Raw genomic sequence first — 20,934 nt, forward strand, 5'->3', positions numbered from 1 at the left:
CTAGTGGTGTCTACTGATTTTTAAGTTGTTTTGTTGATTATGCATTGTATGTAACTGTATTGAACTTCTTGTGTGCCACCTCTTGGCCCACCTCTTACTCCAGGACTGCTGTGAAACACTTCCAGGCAGGCTTCTTTTTTTTTTCAGTTTTATACCTTTATTTGACAATCAGTGATTAGTTCTCATCCACATTAACTGTCTAGATTTTTGAAAGTGGTGACAGGTACGTAGGTAACCAGTGTGTAGAAAGTGGTGACAGGTACGTAGGTAACCAGTGGTGAATCTTGATCCTCGTTACGTTTTCTGGACAACCGCACACAGATACGGTATGGAACATTCCTTATTCCTTTGGCCCAGACAGCTTTGTTGAGCCTGGTGTCAAAGCGCACATCTGGAGTTCCCATCTCCTTCATGGCAAATTTCCGGATCTCTTCGAGTGCCCGAGGGGCACGCTTCTTGAAACCCACTCCATGGATGCGCTTGTGAGTGTTGATGGTGTATTCTCTGGTCACTACCTCGTTGATGGCAGAACGGCCCTTCTTATCGCCACCCTTCTTTGCGGGAGCCATTCTGCCGGGCCCTGGTTGGAAAGGAAGAGTGCGAGGTATTGTGGGAGAGGGAAAGCCCCAGGCAGGCTTCTGACAGCTTCTCATGGAAGCCATTTGATGGCATTTCATCTTGAGAACATTTCATGATTCCCTTGCTTTTTTTTCTCCAGGGATCCTCTGACGGTGTGGCTTGGGATGCCTACTGCAGCCTTTCTGCATCACAGATGTATGAAAGATATGGGGGAGTTAATGACCTTGGGACCACCCTTGACTTATGGGTAAATGCTCTCTCTCCCATCTGCTAGGAGGAGAATTCTGAGATGCCTTTCATAAGTTTCCTCAGAAAATCCCCTGGGATTGAGTACCAGTCACCCATAGCAGTGGCCAACTTTGTAATACATTCTTACCACGTTAGCTTTCACTAATTTCTCCCTTTCTGATCCCTCAGGTTCTCTCAGATTACTTCTCAAATAAATACCTGTATGTGAGTATTTGTCTTAGGCTTTGCTTTTGGGTGGTGGGTAAACCCAGGCCAAGATGGGTACCAGGAATGGCCTTAGGAAGCAAACCCTCTGGATGCGATTCTGTGACTGGATCATTCACTGGACAGATGACAATAAAGACCACAGCTAGTGGTAAATGGCATAGTGATAACTCCTGTCATGTGGATGGGTCACGGTTACTGTACTGGATTTGGGTAGAGTGCGGGCGGAAGGTGAAGTATTAGATTATATAGTAGCTGTGGCATTACGGTGGAATGGGACTAATGGAAATTATAAAGATGAAAGTGTTGGTTAGTTATTGTTAACTGCTTTAACAACCTTGAAAAAAGAAAATGACATAGGTTCCTGTTAGCTGTTTAGGTCCAGCCATGCTGTGAAAGCCAGACTGCCTCTATAGCACCTTTTAAGGAAAATTGCCTCGTCAATGCTGGCAATATGTGCTGACAGTCCAGTCCATATAGTAAAGGTGGCAAGGGTGCAAAGGAAATTGAAGACGCAGCCTCGATTATCTCTTCCAACAGTCAGCGTGCTGACAGGAAAAGACTGTAATGTTGAATCATAGGATGGGAACATTTGTGTCGGTGAGCCTCAGAATCTTGAACCCTCATGTTTCCTTGATGCTCTGAGCCACAGAAATGGTCTCCCCTCCTCCACTTCACTGATGGAGAGCAGCCTTCACTTGCTTGGAGACCCTGCAAAGAATTTATCTGGGGCACTTGCATTGTAAGATGATACTTGTCCTCCTCAAGACTCACCCCTGCTACCTCTCCTTAACTCCATACCGAAGACTGGGATCCGGTCTCAGCATACCCTAAGTGGGGAAATACAGTCCTTTCTATAGGAGGATAAGTTACAGTCTGAATGAACTGCAGGTTCTGGTCAAAATGTATTGGCAGGAACCCAGGAAACATGCATGGGAGTAGGTCTCAAGGGTGTTGGAGGGGGATGGAATATAAGGCCTGATAGGAGAGAGTAATATGGTAGCACTTAAACTCCTGACTTGGGTTTTAATACCTTAGATATCTGGATTTGGTCCTAACATACTACTAGGATGGCATCTAGAAGATATGGTGGAAATGCTAGAATTTATTTGGCATGGTATTGAAGAAGGGGTCATAAAGCTCAGGGAAGTTGCAGTGTTAGAGTGGATTTGTTGTTTGAAACCTGAGAAGCTACCACTTGAGTGTTTTTCCTGGGAAGGCTCAGATGACATAAGTAAGGCAATAAACAATGTAATGGTGAAGAGTGAACTGGCAACTTTGAGAAGCGTGCCTGTGGCTGACCTCTACAGGCTCGAATTGATGGTAGCAGATGCTGCCATGATCCTGGGCTCTTTGATATCAGTGTAGATGATGGGATGCAGAAAGGTGGAAGGCCACGTTGTGGAACCTAACTGTGAGATGCCCAGTGAACATAATTAATGGGTACCAAGGCATGGATCTGTGAAGGAGTTTAAGATCATGATGTTCCAAAGGGCAAGACAGAAGGACAGCTGATTAGGATGCTACTTGACTTGTATATCCACTTGTATAACTACTAGCAACTAGTTTTCAGATCTCAGGCACTGATGGAAGGGAAAGCTCAGAATCCCTTGAGGAAGGGTCCTCAAGTGTATATGATAAACATCACCTTGATCCTTCCCCAAAGGAGCAGCCATTTACCAGGGTAACTATGCAGTGGAGAAAGAAGAATACTCAGATTTTGCAACCAAGGACTTCTGGATATAAGGTCTGAGCTAATATGGATCCCAAAGGACCCAAAACACAATTGTGGTCCTCTGGTTTTATGCAAGCCCAGTGATAAATGGACCAAAGTCCATCCCAGTGGGTATAATGGGTGTGGCCCCACTCTTTATTTGTGAAGTAACTAAATATACATAATTGGGATAGATATACTTAGAAGCTGATAGAATCCTTGGACTTACATTGATAGCTCTTGCTTCATGCCCCAGATACTTCTCAGATGTTGCAGGCTTGGGTCAGAGTTAATGACCCAGGGGCCTCCCTTGACCAAAGTGTTATGTAGGCCCAAAGTCAGTGAGGCTCTAGAAGACTTGAACAACTATTAACCAACTTTGTGTAATTGACATTTATAGGACACTCAACCCAATAATCGAATACCCATTCTTTTTTTTTTTAAATGCACAGGTAACATTTACTAAGACTGACCATATTCTAGGTCACAAAACAAGTCTCAGTACTTTTTTTAAAAATTTATTTATTAGAGAGAGAGAGCGCAAGAAGGGGTAGGGTTAGAGGGAGAAGCAGACTCCCCGCCGAGCAGGGAGCCCGATGTGGGACTCGATCCCCGGACTCCGGGATCATGACCTGAGCCGAAGGCAGTCGCTTAACCAACTGAGCCACCCAGGCGCCCGTCTCAGTACTTTTAAGATGATTCAGATCATGATGTCCTCTGACCACAATGGAATTAAATTAGAGATCAATAACAGATATCTGGGAAATCTCCAAAAATTGCAAAGTTATATAATACATATCTAAATAATCCATGGGTCAAAGAAAAAAAAAATAAAGGAATCAAAGTACTTTTAACTAAATGAAAAGAAAACACAACAATATTTGTGGGATTCAGCTAAAACAGTACATAGAGGGAAATTTATAGCACCAAATGCCTATATCAGAAAAGAAAGATCACAAATAAGTGACCCCAGTTTTCACCTTAAGGAACCAGAGAAAGAAGGGCAAATAAAATAAATAAGAAAAAGGAAATAGTAAAGACCAGAGCAGAAATAGAGAACAGAAATGCAATAGAGAAAATGAATAAAACAAAACACTGGTTTTTTGAGAAGACCAGTAAATTGGTAACAGCTAGACTGATCAGCAAAGGATAGAAAGAGAACACACAAATAATCAATGTTAGGAATGAGAGTGATGACATCACTACATATTCTACAGATATTAAATGGATAATAAGGGAATGTTATAAATAACTTCATGCCAATGAATTTTACAACTTAGACGGAAATAGATAAATTTTCTTGAAATACAAAAACTTAAGCTCATTCAATAATAAACAGATAACCTGATTACTGTATTGTATACTATTATCCCATATATCAATTAAAGAAACTAATTTGTACATAATAACTTTCCCACAAAGAAAATTCCAGGCCCAAATGGCTGCACTGTAAATTTTACCAAATATTGGGGCACCTGGGTGGCTCAGTCGTTAAGCGTCTGCCTTCGGCTCAGGTCGTGATCCTGGGGTCCTGGGATCGAGCCCCGCATCGGGCTCCCTGCTCCGCGGGAAGCCTGCTTCTGCCTCTCTCACTTCCCCTGCTTGTGTTCCCTCTCTCGCTGTGTCTCTCTCTGTCAAATAAATAAAATCTTTAAAAAAAAAATTTTACCAAATATTTAAGGATTAAAGATTACTAATTCTATATAGCCTTTTCCAGAAAATTGAAGTTGGGAATTCTTTACAACTTACTCTATGTGGGCAGCATTACTCAGATATGAAAACCAGACGAAGACATAACAAGAAAAGAAAGTTTCAGATTAATTGCTCTCAAACATAGATGCAAACATTCTTAACAATTTTAGCAAATATAATACAAGAGTATGTAAAGAGGAAATACATCATGATCGAGTGGGTGTTATCCAAGGAATAGAAGTTTGGCTTAACATTTGAAAATTAACGGAATTCATCATATTAACCAACTAAAAAGAACTACATGATCACTTCAATAGGTGTATGAGTATTTGACAAAATTTAACACACATTCAAGATAAAAACTCTCAGCAAACTAAGAATTAAGGTAATTTCTTCAATCTGATAAAGGGTATTTACTAAAAACCCACAGTTAAATCATATCTAACGCCGAAAGCCAAATGCTTTCCTCCTAAGATTAGGAACTTGGCAAGGATGACTGCTCTCAGCACTTCTATTCAACCTACTGGAGGTTCTAGCCACTGCAGTAAAGAAAGATAAAAGAAATAAAAGATACCCAGATTGGAAAAGAAAAAAGTAAAAGTCTTTATTTGCATATGACATCATATATGTAGATAATCCTATTAAATATATTAAAAAAGAAACTCGGGGCACCTGGGTGGCTCAGTCGTTACGCGTCTGCCTTCGGCTCAGGTCATGATCTCAGGTTCCTGGGATCGAACCCCGCATCAGGCTCCCTGCTCAGTGGGAAGCCTGCTTCTCCCTCTCCCACTCCCCCTGCTTGTGTTCCTTCTCTCACTGTGTCTCTGTCAAATAAATAAATAAAATCTTAAAAAAAAAAAAAAAAGAAACTCACTAGAAATAATAAGTGAATTTAGCAAGGATGCAGAAAATAAGATCAATATACAAAAATTATATTTCTGTATACTCACAACAAAACAACTAGAAATTGAAATTAAGAAAATAATACCATTTACAATAACATAAAAAATCCTGAGGGGTAAATTAGACAAAAGATGTACAAAACTTTTATATTGAAAAATACAAAACATGCTCAGAGAAATAAAGGAATATCTAAATAAATGGGGATATATACAATGTTCATAGATCATAAGACTCAATATTGTTAAGATGTCAATTTTCAAACAGATGTATAGATTCAATGTAATTCCAATAAACTCAGCAGACTTCATGTGTGTATGTAGACAATGACAAGTGAATTCTAAAATTCAAACAGAATTGCAAAGCTAAAACAACTTTGAAAAAGAATAAGATTGGAAGTCTTTCAGTACCTATCTTTAAGACTTATTATAAAACTACAGAAATCAAGATGATGTGGTTAAAGAAAGATTAAAGAAAGCAAATAGATCAGTGTAATAGAATAGAGAATCCAGAAATAGTCCTACACAAATACAGTCAATTGATATTTGACACTGATGTCAAGGCAATTCAATGGAAAAATAATAGCATTTTCAACAAATGGTGCTGGGAAAACTAGCCGTCCAAATGCAAAAATATACACTTTGATTCATGCTTTGCATCTTATACAAAAGTGAACTCAAAAAGGATTATGGATCTAAACAAAGCCTAAATTAAACATATAAAACTTCTAGAAGGAAATATAGAAAACGTTTGTGAATTGGGTTAGCTGGTGATTTCTTCTTTCTTTCTTTTTTTTTTTTTTAAAGATTCTATTCACTTATTTGAGAGAGAGAGTGAGAAGCAGCATGAGAGGGGAGAGGGTCCAAGGGAGAAGCAGGCTCCCCACTGAGCCGGGAGCCTGATGTGGGAATCGATCCCAGGACTCCAGGATCATGACCTGAGCCAAAGGCAGTCACTTAACCAACTGAGCCACCCAGGCACCCCTCTGGTGATTTCTTAAATACAACACATAAGCATGATCCATAAAAGACAAAACTTATAAATTGGACTTCATAAAAATTAAGAACTTCTGCTCTTTGAAATACCATTTTCAGAGAACGAACAGATAAGCTACAAACTGGGAGAAAATATTTGCAAATTTGAAGGAGTTATATCCACAGTATAACGAACTGCAAAACTTAGTAAGAAAATAGTTCATTTAAAAAATGGGAACAAGTTTGAACAGACAATTTATCTAAGAAGATGTACGGGTGGAAAATAAACACTAAAAGATGGTCAACATTTTTAGTTAACAGAGAAATACAAACTAAAACTACAAGGAGATTCCATTGTACATAAATGTCTGAGCTTAAAAACAATGAACATATAAAATGATGATGAGGATATGGAGCCACTAGAACTCTTAAAAACTCTTAAACTTTTATATGTGCACATATAAAATAGTAAATCTACTTTGTAAAAACAGCCTAGCAGTTTCTTTTCTTTCTCTTTTCTTTCTTTCTTTTTTTTTTTTTTTAAGTAGGCTCCACACCCAGTGTGGAACCCAATGTGGGATTTGAACTCACAACCCTGTCTACCAGTTTCTTAAAAATTTGAACACATAACAATATCACTCCACCATTCTACTCCTAGGTATTAACCCAGGAGAAATGAAAGCCTATGCCCATACAAAGATTTGCACATGATTGTTCATAGCAGCTTTATTTGAAACAATCCCAAACTGGAAACAATCTAAGTGTCTACCAAGGGGCACCTGGACAGCTCAGTCCCTTAACTGTCTAACCCTTGATCTCAGCTCTTGATTTCAGGGTCGTGAGTTCAAGTCTGATTTTGGGCTCCACGATGGGCATAGAGCCTACCTAAAAAAAAAAAAAAAGTTAAAAAAATGTCTAATCAAAAGGTAGATAAATTGTGTTATATTCATGCAATGATGAGCAATGAGCAATAATCAGCAATAATGAGCAATAAACTGTTGATACACATGACAAAATGGATGAATCAACACTGATGAAAGAAATCAGAATGTACTTGCAGCATGGTATCATTAACATCAAATTTTAGAAAATTCAAACTTTAGGGTGACAGAAAGCAGAACTTGTCATATGGGGTAGGTGGGGGAAGCCAAGTATTTTGCAGGGGCATGAGGAAACTTTGGGGGGTGTGTGAAGGAAATGATTGTTACCTTGTGAGGATGTATACATATGTTCACTTATCAAATTATGCAATGTTAGTACCTGCAGTTTATTGCATGTCAATCATAACTTAATCAAGCTGCTAAAAAAATTTTTTTTCAAGCTGCTAAAAATTAACGGAGATAATTTTCAACTGTTGTGCAAGGTTTGCCACAAAGTATAAGATCTGCATATAACTGCACAGCTAAGCTATATTACTTTTTGTCCCTTAGTGTCGTGAAAAAACTGCAACACGAGAAGGCTCTGATGCCAAGGTTGGGCTGAGAAATGCTTGTAAAGCTACTAATCTAAAAATTACATTTTCATTTACTGAACTCACTTTCCATCTTGTAAAACGAGTGTTGGGGATACTTCTAATTCGGCTCTTTTAAAATCGAAATCAGCGTGAGCAAATTAGTAAAGACTATAAAATCCAAACCACTATCTTCCGTCATAATTTGAAGCCTTGTAAATTAAAGCTGCCATCAAGCCAGCTCGCGAGGTGCGAAGAGGCCCAGAAGTCCCTGGCCTGCGCAGACTCTGTGCAAAGCTCTCCACGTGCGTGGCCCCGCCCAGCGCGCCCCGCCCCGCCGCGCCCCCGCCCAGGGCCCCAGGCTTTGTGACCACGGGAACGAAGCGGCGGCTCCCAGCAAGCCTGGGTGATGGCGCAGCGCCGTGCGCGCAAGCGCAGCGCAGCCCCTGAGCGGCCTCTGCGCGCGCGGTAGGTCTTTGCACGTGCGCGGCAGGGGGCTGACGGCTAGCTGCGGTGGCAGGCGGAGGGCTGAGGGCCCAGTATGTGGGGCCGAGGGCACTTTTCTAGAACTTCTGTGGCGGAAAGTGTGAGGTCAGTAGTAGTCATTTTGGTAGGTTCGATGGCGGCCGCTTCGAGTACCGTCTTTTACCCACGGTTGCCGTTTAAGTCTCCCAAGTATGGGGCGAGGCCCATTTCCTGGCCTTCCTCAGCCTTGGAATCGCCCGCCTACTTCTGAGGGTGACTGGTAGCCCAGCTTTTGAGTTGTGGTGCTGGGAGGCGAAACCGGCTTGCAGATAGCTCCGGCCTGAGTGTTCTCAGTGGAGATGGGGTCTCGGGCCCGTAGTGGGGTGGAATTCTCTCTTCCCGCAAATTCTGTGCCACTTAAACTTCAAAATCCCTCATAAAATGGGTCGAGGAGCGACCTGGACTCACTCGTTCCAAATTCTTGCCATGAATTGGAGTTTTGGAAGTGCCATCTGGTAATCCAATTTTGCGGGAAGCAGGTGCTGCATCAGTTTCTTCATAATTATCGTGGGTAAAGTCTTTCTGACCACTTTTAAAATAAGGTTTTGAGATGAAACTATAGTTTCTTGGGATTTCCAGACATTTTCAGTTTTACTAAATTTAAGGCAATGGCGTCCAGAGAAATGTAGTCTCTCCAAGCAGATTCCAACTTGGTATTACAACTTTTTGCTCAACTAAAAAAAAAAAATTTTTTTTTTTTAACCATTAGTGGAGGAACGATACTTGTTTTGAAGATATACTCATGGTGCTTAATGTATGTGAAAAAAACTTTTTAAGGTGTAACAAAAATCAGAATAAAAAAATTTTTCTTTGACTTTTTTTTCCGTGACAGTTAATTTTTCTCTTTCCATAGTTGAGCGGGCATTTGAAACTTTGGTGTAGCACTGTTCTTAACTTTTAAAGCTCTTAAAAAGTCTGTATTTTCAGTTTCCTTCAAAGAACTAACACTTAGGCACGTAAAGTGCAGTATTTTAGTGTATTAATGATAAAATCATAAACTAGTCACCATTTATTTTGAAACATTTTGGAGTTGGAAAGTATATTATGTAATGAAAATTAGTTTTGATGTAATGGGCAAAATTTGATTCATTTTGCAGCCTTTGATTGCAGGGTATTTTCAAAAGTAGACACCACTGTACCTTTTAAATAAAATTGATTACCAGTCTGAAGCATTTGTTCTCTATATATTTGCAGTGTTTCTTTTTGTTTGAATTGTAGAAGTCCTCTCCTTTTGGGAGGGCATCAATTATTTTTAAAGAATATGCACATTGTTCTGAAGTATTGATTTATGTAACTGATCACAATATGCCTGGATATCCACTACAGTGTAAATTTGTAAAAGCTTGGCTGAAGAGAGAATTGTAAAGATAGGTTGTATATGATGAAATTGCAGAATATAGTATATTCAAATTTTATTTGAATTATTTTATTTGAATGAATTATTGAAGAAGATCTCTGAGGTCATTTTTGATAGAGTTTGAAATTTGGTTATTTAGGAACAAAACATACTTGTAGGAATTCGAACATTATATAGTCTTTATTCACTGTGAATGGAGAGATTATTGAACTTAATTCAAGGTATTGAATTGTTTTAGTTTTTCAGGAATTGTCCAGATGGATGAAGATACGCATTACAATAAAGGTACTGACACAAAATTATTTTTGGATGTAAGAGCTACATGATCTTGATTAATTTCTAATTTTCATTGCATTTTGATTTGGTTTTAGTTGAAGATGTGGTTGGAAGTCATGTGGAAGATGCAGTAACATTTTGGGCCCAGGTAAATAGCCTGGTTGATTTCCTCCTCCCTCTACTTCCTCCCCTTCCTCCACTAATCCAGGTCCTGCCCAACAAAAATAAAAACCCCAGAATATAGATACCCTTGTCATTCTCAGTGCCTACTTATTCTTTTTTTTAAGTTTTAAAATTAACATGTATTATTTGCTTCAGGGGTACAGGTCTGTGATTCATCAGTCTTACACAACACCCAGCTTTTACCACAACACATACCCTCCCCAATGTCCATCACCTAGCCATCCCGTCCCTCCACTCCCTCCCTTCCAGCAACCCTTAGTTTGTTTCCTAAGATTAAGAGTCTCTTACAGTTTGTCTCCCTCTTTGGTTTTGTCTTGTTTCATTTTTTCCTCTCTTCCCCTATGATCCTCTGCCTTGTTTCTTAAATTCGGCATATCAGTGAGATCATATGATAATTGTCTTTCTCTGACTGACTTATTTCGCTTAGCATAATACCCTCTAGTTCCATACATGTCGTTGCAAATGGCAAGATTTAATTTTTTTTGTGGCTGCGTAGTATTCCATTGTATATATATACACCACATCTTCTTTATCCATTCATCTGTTGATGGACATCTGGGCTTTTTCCATAGTTTGGCTATTGTGGACATTGCTGCTATAAACACTGGGGTGCAAGTGCCCCTTTGGATCACCACATTTGTATCTTTGGGGTAAATACCCAGTTGTGCAATTGCTGGGTCATAGGGTAGCTCTGTTTTCAACTTTTTGAGGACCCTCCATACTGTTTTCCGGAGTGGCTGCACCAGCTTGCATTCCCACCAGAAGTGTAGGAGGGTTCTCCTTTCTCCACATCCTTGCCAACATCTGTCATTTCCTGACTTGTTAATTTTAGCCATTCTGACTGGTGTGAGGTGGTATCTCATTGAGGTTTTGATTTGGATTTCCCTGATGCCGAGCGATATTGAGCTCTTTTTCATGTGTCTGTTGGCCATTTGGATGTCTTCTTTGGAGAAATGTCTGTTCATGTCTTCTGCCCATTTCTTGATTGGATTATTCCTTGGGTGTTGAGTTTGATAAGTTCTTTATAGATTTTGGATACTAGCCCTTTGATAATGTCATTTGCAAATATCTTCTCACATTCTGTCAGTTGTCTTTTGGTTTTGTTGGCTGTTTCCTTTGCTGTGCAAAAGCTTTTTATCTTGATGAAGTCCCAATAGTTCATTTTTGCCTTTGTTTCCCTTGCCTTTAGTGATGTTTCTAGGAAGAAGTTGCTGTGGCCGAGGTCAAAGAGGTTGCTGCCTGTATTTTCCTCTAGGATTTTGATGGATTCCGGTCTCACATTTAGGTCTTTCATCCCTTTTGAGTTTATTTTCATATATGATGTAAGAAAGTGGTCCAGTTTCATTCTTCTGCATGTGACTGTCCAGTTTTCCCAACACCATTTGTTGAAGAGACTGTCTTTTTCTGTTGGATATTCTTCCCTGCTTTGTCGAAGATTAGTTGACCATAGAGTTGAGGGTCCATTTCTGGGCTCTCTATTCTGTTCCATTGATCTATGTGTCTGTTTCTGTGCCAGTACCATACTGTCTTGATGATTACAGCTTTGTAATAGAGTTTAGAGTCCAGGATTGTGATACCACCAGCTTTGGTTTTCTTTTTCAACATTCCTTTGGCTATTTGGGATCTTTTCTGGTTCCATATAAGAGTGCCTAATTGTTCTTAGTATTATTTAACACAAGACATTATTAGAAGACAAATGGCCACAGCTGAGACTTACTACCTGAGTTACGAGTAGTGTACTCATAATACACTGACTTAAAAAAGAAAGCAAGATTATAATTGTGGTTTCAGAATTACACTCAATTTAATACCAATAATCTAGGCTGCATAAATTATTGAATATGCCAAGGTACTTGTATTTGTGAAGTTACAGCCCCATCTAGGGGTCTTTTATAATATTGTTTCTTAAAAGATACTATGTTTTCAAATGTCTTTTTTTTAATGGCTTAATTTTGAGTTTGAGATACAGAAGCTTTTTCATCATAAAATTGGAAGCACTAGTGGAACATTTATAATTTCCTACTGTCAGACTTCAAGTCAGATAACTTTGCTTAGTTTTAAATATAAAGCAAAGCACCAAAATGCTTATGTTCCAGAATTTAAGAAGGTGAATCCCTCTAATGCATACAATTACTCACTAATTTTTAATTTTGTGAACTACATATTATGTGGGAGGGAAGGGAATGACATTTGTTTATACTTCCTGTGGTATAAGAACTCTTGTGGGGTGGAATGATTTGACAATATGGGAAATAGAGTTTGTGAGAAGAAAACTTGTAGAAGAATATGATTAACCCAGAGTTTTTACTTCTATATAGAAAACACCGTAGAAGGCTGATACTCATAGAAAACTTGTGGTAAATATGTCTCTGCTTATGCAGATATTTTCTAAAGGGTGTGCACATATTCTCTGCCTATTGTCACTGTATTAATAGCAACTGTGTCCCAGGTTAGATGATCAATATGTTTAAGCTCATAGCTTAAATAAGATTTTCTAGGGGCACCTGGGCCACTCAGTCGGTTTAGCGTGGACTCTTGGTTTCGGCGTTGTGAAATCTAGCCCCGCATTGGGTTCCATGCTGGGTGTAGAGCCTGCTTAAGATTCTCAAGGGGTGTCTGGGTGGCTCAGGTCATGATCCTGGGGTTCTGGGATCAAGCCCCGCATCAGCCTCTCTGCTCAGTGAGGAGCCTGCTTCTCCCTCTCCCTCTTCTGCTCCCCTTGCTTTTGCGCACGCTCTCTCTCTCAGATAAATAAATAAAATCTTAAAAAAAAAATTCTCTAAGGGTACCTGGGTGGCTCAGTCGGTTAAGTGACTGCCTTCGGCTCATGTCAGGATCCCAGAGTCCCAGGATTGAGTTCCGCATCAGGCTCCCTGCTCAGCGGGGCATCTGCTTCTCCCTCTGACCCTTCTCTCTCTCTCTCTCTCTCTCAAATAAGTAAATAAAATCTTAAAAAAAAAAAAATACCAAAGTTAAAAAAAAAAAAGAAATCTCTAACCCTCCCCTATCTCTTACAAAAAAAATTTTTCTAGATCATCACTGTTCAGTAGAAATACGTGAGCCACATAAGTAATTTGAAATTTAGCAGACACATAAAAAAGTAAAAAGAAATAGGTGAAATCAGTTTTATTAAATATATTTTATTTAACTCAGTATATCTGAAATATTTCAAAATGTAGTCAGCACAGATATATTTATAGATGTTTAATTTTCCTTTTTCATATTATGTTTTGAAGTCTGGTATGTGTTTTAGACTTATATATCTCAAATCAGACCAGCTCTATTTAAAGTGGGTATTGGCTGTTGTAATTGGTCAGTGCAGCTATAAACTTTGATTTCAGCTGACTGCTATGTGAAGCTGTTGATTGAATTTGGAGCTATTATTTAAACCAGGAGTTAGCAAACTTTTCCTGTAAAAGATTAGATAGTAAATATTTTAAGGATAGTGGGCCATATAGTCTATAGCAACTATTCAACTCTGTCAACTCTGCTGTTGTAGTGCAAAGGCATCCATAGATAGTACGTAAACAAATAGATGGAGCTGTGATCCATTAAAACTTTATTTACCTGGGCAGAAGACATGAACAGACATTTTTCCAAAGAAGACATCCAAATGGCCAATAGACACATGAAAAAGTGCTCAATATCGCTCAGCATCAGGGAAATCCAAATCAAAACCTCAATGAGATACCACCTCACACCAGTCAGAATGGCTAAAATTAACAAGTCAGGAAACAACAGATGTTGGCGGGGATGCGGAGAAAGGGGAACCCTCCTACACTGTTGGTGGGAATGCAAGCTGGTGCAGCCACTCCGGAAAACTGTATGGAGGTTCCTCAAAAAGTTGAAAATAGAGCTACCATATGATCCAGCAATTGCACTACTGGGTATTTACCCCAAAGATACAAAAGTAGGGATCCGAAGGGGTACGTGCACCCCGATGTTTATAGCAGCAATGTCCACAATAGCCAAACTGTGGAAAGAGCCAAGGTGTCCATTGACAGATGAATGGATAAAGAAGAGGTGGTATATATATACAATGGAATATTATGCAGCCATCAAAAGGAATGAGATCTTGCCATTTGCAACGACGTGGATGGAACTGGAGGGTATTATGTTGAGTGAAATAAGTCAAACAGAAAAAGACATGTATCATATGATCTCACTGATATGAGGAATTCTTAATCGCAGGAAACAAACTGAGTGTTGTTGGAGTGGGGGGTGGGGTGGGAGGGATGGGGTGACTGGGTGATAGACACTGGGGAGGGTATGTGCTGTGGTAAGCGCTGTGAATTGTGCAAGACTGTTGAATCTCAGATCTGTACCTCTGAAACGAATAATGCAATCTATGTTAAGAAAAAAGAAAAAGAAGAAGAAGAAGGTAGCAGGAGGGGAAGTATGAAGCGGGGGAAATCAGAGGGGTAGACGAACCATGAGAGACGATGGACTCTGAAAAACAAACAGGGTTCTAGAGGGGAGGGGGGTGGGAGGATGGGTTAGCCTGGTGGTGGGTATTGAGGGCACATTCTGCATGGAGCACTGGGTGTTATGCACAAACAATGAATCATGGAACACTTCATCTAAAACTAATGATGTAATGTATGGGGATTAACATAAGAATAAAAAAAAAAACTTTATTTACCAAATCAAGTGGCAGAGGCCAAAATTTGCCAACCTCTTATTTCAGCCACGAAGTTGAGGACTTGTAGAAATTTAAACATTTTAAGAAGTTAGGAAACATGTTATAAATGGATGAGATTAAGGGTTAAAACTACTAGTGGCATTCACATGAAATGAATGATTATTTCAAGAAGCAAATTGTAAAATTTTTTTATGTACTTGAGAGAGAGGGAGGGAGAGAGCACAAGCTGGGGGAGCAGCAGAGGGAGAAGCAGGCTCTCCACTGAGCAGGGAGCCCGACGGAATGGGGCTCCATCCCAGGACCCTGGGATCATGACCTGAGCCAAAGGCAGATACACAAATTGTAAAATTTGATTGGAGTTGGAATAGCTATAAATAAAGAATAAATAGAGATTTACCAATATGTGGAGGCAGATCAAGATGAAGATCTGCTCATGTATATTCTCTGCTTTTCTGCCACTGGATTTCTGCCCTATAAGCCACTTATATGAGTACACTGCAGAATTTTTGGTAGGCCCAGTGGGATGAGTAGCAGCTGAAGGAATCCTAAGTGTTTGACCTTCACCTTTATTTGAAAGAAAGAGCTTCCATTTATTTTAGTCCAGATAGCTATAAGATCTAATTATGCAGAATATTTTGGTGTATTCTGAACTTGAGAGAGTTAATTCTGGGGTTTTATTCACAAAGGCTGCTTGTAATGTGTTTTGGATCAGTTTAAATTCAGTTCCCTTTTTTACTCTATGGTGATACTGATACTTATCATGACATCTTTGGAATGGCTCTTTCAGAGTTTCTTTTCAGTCATCAGAGATAATCATGTTCTTTCTAGCCTTACTGAATATTTTGCTGATATATTTTTTAAAGAACATATATATATTATTTTGGGATAACTTTAGACTTACAGGATGTTCGTAAAATTAGTACAGTCTTTTTAAAAATTTTTTAATTTAAATTCAATTTAGTTAACATATAGTGTATTACTAGTTTCAGAGGTAGAGTTCATTGATTCATCAGTCTTCTATAATACCCAGTGCTTATTACTTCATGTGCCCTCCTTAATGCCCATCACCCAGTTACCCCATCCCATTTCCCCCCAGCAACCCTCAGTTTGTTTCCTGTGATTAAGAGCCTCTTATGGTTTGCCTCCCTCTCTGTTTTTATCTTATTGTATTTTTCCTTCCCTTCCCCTATGTTCATCTGTTTTGTTTCTTAAATTCCACATATGAGTGAAATCATATGGTATTTGTCTTTCTCTGACTTATTTTGCTTAGCATAATACCTTCTAGTTCCATCCACGTCATTGCAAATGGCAAGATTTCATTTTTTGATGGCTGAGTAATATTCCAGTGTGTGTGTGTGTGTATGTATGTACATGCATATATATGGGTGTACATATATATATATGTATGTATATGTATATCACCTTTATCCATTCATCTGTTGATGGACATCTGGGCTCCTTCCATACTTTGGCTTTTGTGACATTGCTGCTATAAACATTGGGGTGCATGTGCCCCTTTAAATCTGTATTTTTGTATCCTTTGGGTAAATACCTCATAGTGCAATTGCTGGATCATGAAGGGCTGAGTTAATAGCACGAGGAACTTTTTGAGGAACCTCCATACTGTTTTCCAGAGTGGGCTATACCAGTTTGCATTCCCACCAACAGTGTAAGAGGGTTCCCATTTGTCTGCACCCTTGCCAACATTTGTTGTTTCCTGAGTTGTTAATTTTTGCCACTCTGGTGTGAGATGGTATCTCATTGTGGTTTTGATTTGTATTTCCCTGATGCCAAGTGATGTTGAGAATTTTTTCACGTGTGAGTCGTTTTGTTAGTACAGTCTTTCTTTATATTCTTCATCTAGCTTCCCTTACTGATGACATTTTACATAACCGTAATACAGTTATGAAAGCCAGGAAATTAACATTGGTATCGTGCTATTAACTCAGCCCTTATTCAGATTTCAGCTGTTTTTTCATTGCCTTTTTTCTGTTCCAGGATCCCACATTGTATTTAGTTGTCATGTATTTTTAGTCCCCTCCAGCTTTTGATAGTTCTTTTATTTATCCTTGTCTTTCATGACTGACATTTTTGATGAGTATTGGTCAGTTATTTTATAGAATATCCCTCAGTTTAGATCTGTTTGATGGTTTTTCATAAATAGATTAGCAGTAATACTACAGAAGTGATACTGTGTCCTTGTTAGTGTATCATATTGGGGATTCATGATATTGATACATCATTATTGATGATGTTGAGCTTGCTCCACTTGCTTAAGGTGCTCACTGCTGGGTTTCTTCACTTGAAAGTTACTGTTCTTTTGTAGTTAATAAATGCTTTAGAGGGAGATACATTGAGATTATCTAATCTTGTTTTCCTTCAACTTTTTATCCACAAATTTTATTATTTATTACTATGGTCTTTGCCTAATTATTTTCTGTTTCTCTCATTCCTTCTGCATTTGTTAGTTGGAATTCTTCTGTAAGGAAGAGCTGTATCTTCTCCACTCATTTATTCAATTATTAAAATTAGTATAGACTCATGGCCATTTATTCCATGGGTTATAATCCAATACTACCACTGTTTTGTTGTTTGAATTGTTCTAGCTTTGGGTATCAAGAGATTGTTCACATTGGCTGCTGCACCCTTTAAACATGTCCCCATTTCATTTTTGAACATTTCTTTACTTTCTGGCACCACCAGAAGTTCCAGGATCATCTTTTATTTCCCTGTCCTAGTCCTGAAATCTACCACTCTCCAAGGAACTCTGATTCCTTTTATTGGAGAATGGTGTTTTAGAAATCAAGATCTGGACACTGAGTGTTCTTATTGGTCCTGGAGTGTCATTGCTTTTAGGCCCTCTCAGCAGTCTGAGCTGGGAAATATATATGTATAAAAACTTACACATATATACATCTATATTTTTGTGTGTCTTCCTTTCATATATGCATATATATGACACAAACATGTATACACACACATACACGCATACTATGAATTCATACGAATACCTTCCAATTCTGATCTAACGGTATAGGCTCATAACTAGCCTTTCCCCCTTGATTGTAATTTCTTCCTCCCGGCTTTCATTATCTGTGGTATATTTACTTATTTGTTCAATCCTAGTGTACACCTAAAGGAGTTTCAAATTGTTAGCCCACATCCATGAGAAATGATTTTATTTAACTAGATTGCAGAATTTGTGTATAGAGGATTATATACATTTTGAATTTTTTTACATGTTTCCTTTATACGATAACAAGTATATGAGAAGACTCATGTCATTTGACTAAAATATGCTGTCCATTTTGAGCAATTAGAATTTGATCTAAAGTACAATCCAGAGGTAGTTGTTTAAAGTTACCTCCTCTTATGATTTAATAGTATTTGGTGTCTTAGTTTGAATTCCAAGTAATTTGAACTCACTGCAAAGTAAAAATTTTCTATACCTAGAACCATTTCTTATAAAGAACTCATTTGGATTATGAAAAATACTGCTGTAAGAATTTGATTTAATTGCTAAAGCTCCGAAATCTTTTAAGTATTAGTCTAATAGAACTCTCAATTATAGGGGCACCTGGGTGGCTCAGTTGGTTAAGCCACTGCCTTTGGCTCAGGTCATGATCCCAGGGTCCTGGGATTGAGCCCCGCATCAGGCTCCTTGCTTGGCAGGGAGCCTGCTTCTCCCTCTCCCTCTGCCTGCCTGCCGCTCCCCCCTGCTTGTGCTCACTCTCTCACTCTCTCTCTCTCTCTGTGTCAAATAAATAAATAAATCTTAAAGAAAAAAAAAGAACTCTCAATTATATAACACTGTCAAATAATAATTTACTGAATCTTAAAATGTAGCTATTCTTTCTTCTAGAGTATGAGTAGGAATAAGGACATTATGAAGATTGGTTGTTCATTATCTGAAGTTTGTCCCCATGCCAATTCAGTTTTTGGGAATCTTGATCCAAAGAAGGTGAGCCATATTCTTGGATATAATTATTCCATCTCTCTTGATAGCTTTATGTCTTAGATTTTATAATTGTTGGAATTTTTGATGTATTTGAAAAGAAGAGGCAGATTTTTAGACCTTATGTAAACTGTAGTTATAGTAAATTTATTCTTTCAGAAATACTTACGGACTATATGCTATGTACCAGGTACTGTCGTAAGCACTGATAATATAGTGGTGAACAAGATAGAATCCTTGCCTTTGATACCGATTGACAAAAAAAATCTGTAAAAGTAATCTTTATGGAGAAGAGTTTGATGATCTTTTTCTCTTTTTTTTAAATTGAGGTATAACTTAAATACAGTAATGTGTTCATGTCTTAGCTGTACAGCTTCATGAATTTTTACGTATGTTTGCATCTATATAATCACCAGCCAGATCAAGATACAGTTCCATCTTCCTGAAAAATGCCTGCAGGTCTTTTCTCAGTCAATTCTTGGACAGTAGTCCCTCTAACAAGAGTTAATTATTATTATGACTTCTGTCACCATAGATTCATTTGCTTGTTCTTAAATCATACAGTATTTACTCTTTTGTGTATATCTGGTTTTTTTTTTTTTTATTCTTATGTTAATCTCCATACATTACATCATTAGTTTTAGATGAAGTGTTCCATGATTCATTGTTTGTGCATAACACCCAGTGCTCCATGCAGAATGTGCCCTCCTCAATACCCATCACCAGGCTAACCCATCCTCCAACCCCCCTCCCCTCTAGAACCCTCAGTTTGTTTTTCAGAGTCCATCGTCTCTCATGGTGTATATCTGGTTTCTTTAGTTCCAACAGAATTTCTGAGATTCTTCCATATTATCGTGCGTACTTGTGTATTGGTAGTTTGTTCTTTTTTAAGCTATGCAGATTTCATTGTGTAAATACACCACAATTTATTGTCCTTTGATAGGCATTTGGATTGTTTGCAGTTTTGGCTGCTGTGAATTAAGCTACTATGAAATACTTACATAGGCTTTTGTTGGATGTATTAACTTAATTCTTTTGAGTATATATCTAGGAGTAGAATTGCTAAGTCATACAGTAGGCATGTTTTACTTGGGTAGATACTGGCCAAATAGTTTGGCAAAGTATTGAACCAGTTTTCATTCTTACCAGCAAAGTATGAGAGTGATGAGGAGGCATTTAAATTAAAATTAAAATTTAAGGAGGCACTCTAAGGCAAGAGTGAGTGCCTCCTTAAATTTTGTGCCATGAATGCCTTGTTTGCATTACCCAGCTCAAAGCTCTGGTTATTTATTTATTTTTAAAAGATTTATTTATTTATTTGAGAGAGAGAGAGAGAGAGAAAGAGCGTGTGAGCAAGAGCTGGGAAGGGGTAGAGGGAGAGGGAGAAGCAGCTCCCCCGCTGAGCAGAGACCCCCCCCCCCACGTGGGGCTCTATCCCAGGACCCCAGGATCATGACCTGAGCAGAAGGCAGATGCTCAACCCATTCAGGCGCCCCAGCTCTGGTTATTTAAATGAGAGGGCTAGGTTTTATATTTTGATATGGAATTAGGTGGTTAAAATAGTGTATGTAAGATGACCCCATTTGTGTAAATAAAAAACAAATATATCTTAGCATATATGTAAAATTAGTGTAAATGTAAAATTATTTTCAGCAGTCCATGTTGAGTGTTGGGAAGGAAGTCTTATCGTTTATCCTTTTTGATGTACTTTGATTTTCTTTTAATAATTTCCTTCTATTTTTATTTTAAAATAATTAAAACCCCAATGGTATATATAAAAATATGTAAAAAGAAATTAGAAGGAAAGAATGTAGCTGAACATTAGAATGGATAAGGGAGCGTAATTTGTAAATTTTTAGGTTTTTTTTTTTAAAGCATCTTTGTAGCCTATAACTGTGTTTAGTAGTGTTACAAATTAAGACATAACCACTTTTCCTCTGTTGAATGCAAAATACTTGCTTTACAAAAAATTCAAACTAGTTTAAATAATGGATTTCTTATTATAAATGATTACTCAGCCACCTCTGGTTACTTATGAATGGATTATACTTTATAAATTTTCCATAGTGATTGACTGGTTCTCTTCCTCTCATCATGTAGGCAGGTCATGGGCTATAAATAGTGGAGCTGTGAGAGAACAGATTGGAACCAGGGACAATGGGAGTGAATATTTGGTTATGACTGTGTTTTATTTATTTATTTATTTATTTATTTATTTATTTATTTATTTATTT

The 20,934-nt window shown here is 38.3% G+C and overlaps 1 protein-coding gene and 1 pseudogene across 2 annotated transcripts in view; one reads left to right on the forward strand and one right to left on the reverse strand.

The window, feature by feature from the left end:
* Nucleotides 1-175: 175 nt before the first annotated feature.
* Nucleotides 176-570, reverse strand: LOC118021352 (annotated as a pseudogene).
* Nucleotides 571-8,303: 7,733 nt separating this feature from the next.
* Nucleotides 8,304-20,934, forward strand: part of STK31 (serine/threonine kinase 31) — an 86,394-nt gene continuing 73,763 nt past the window's right edge. For both annotated transcript variants that reach the window (XM_035020753.1, XM_035020754.1), the window contains exons 1-4: nt 8,304-8,353; nt 9,883-9,929; nt 10,016-10,068; nt 18,608-18,706. In XM_035020753.1, the coding sequence (XP_034876644.1) occupies nt 8,304-8,353; nt 9,883-9,929; nt 10,016-10,068; nt 18,608-18,706 (249 nt within the window). The remainder of the gene's footprint in view (nt 8,354-9,882; nt 9,930-10,015; nt 10,069-18,607; nt 18,707-20,934) is intronic.

This window comes from Mirounga leonina, unplaced genomic scaffold, assembly GCF_011800145.1.
Source record: "Mirounga leonina isolate KUSES-001 unplaced genomic scaffold, KU_Mleo_1.0 Mir_174, whole genome shotgun sequence".
NCBI classification, from domain to species: Eukaryota; Metazoa; Chordata; class Mammalia; order Carnivora; family Phocidae; genus Mirounga; species Mirounga leonina.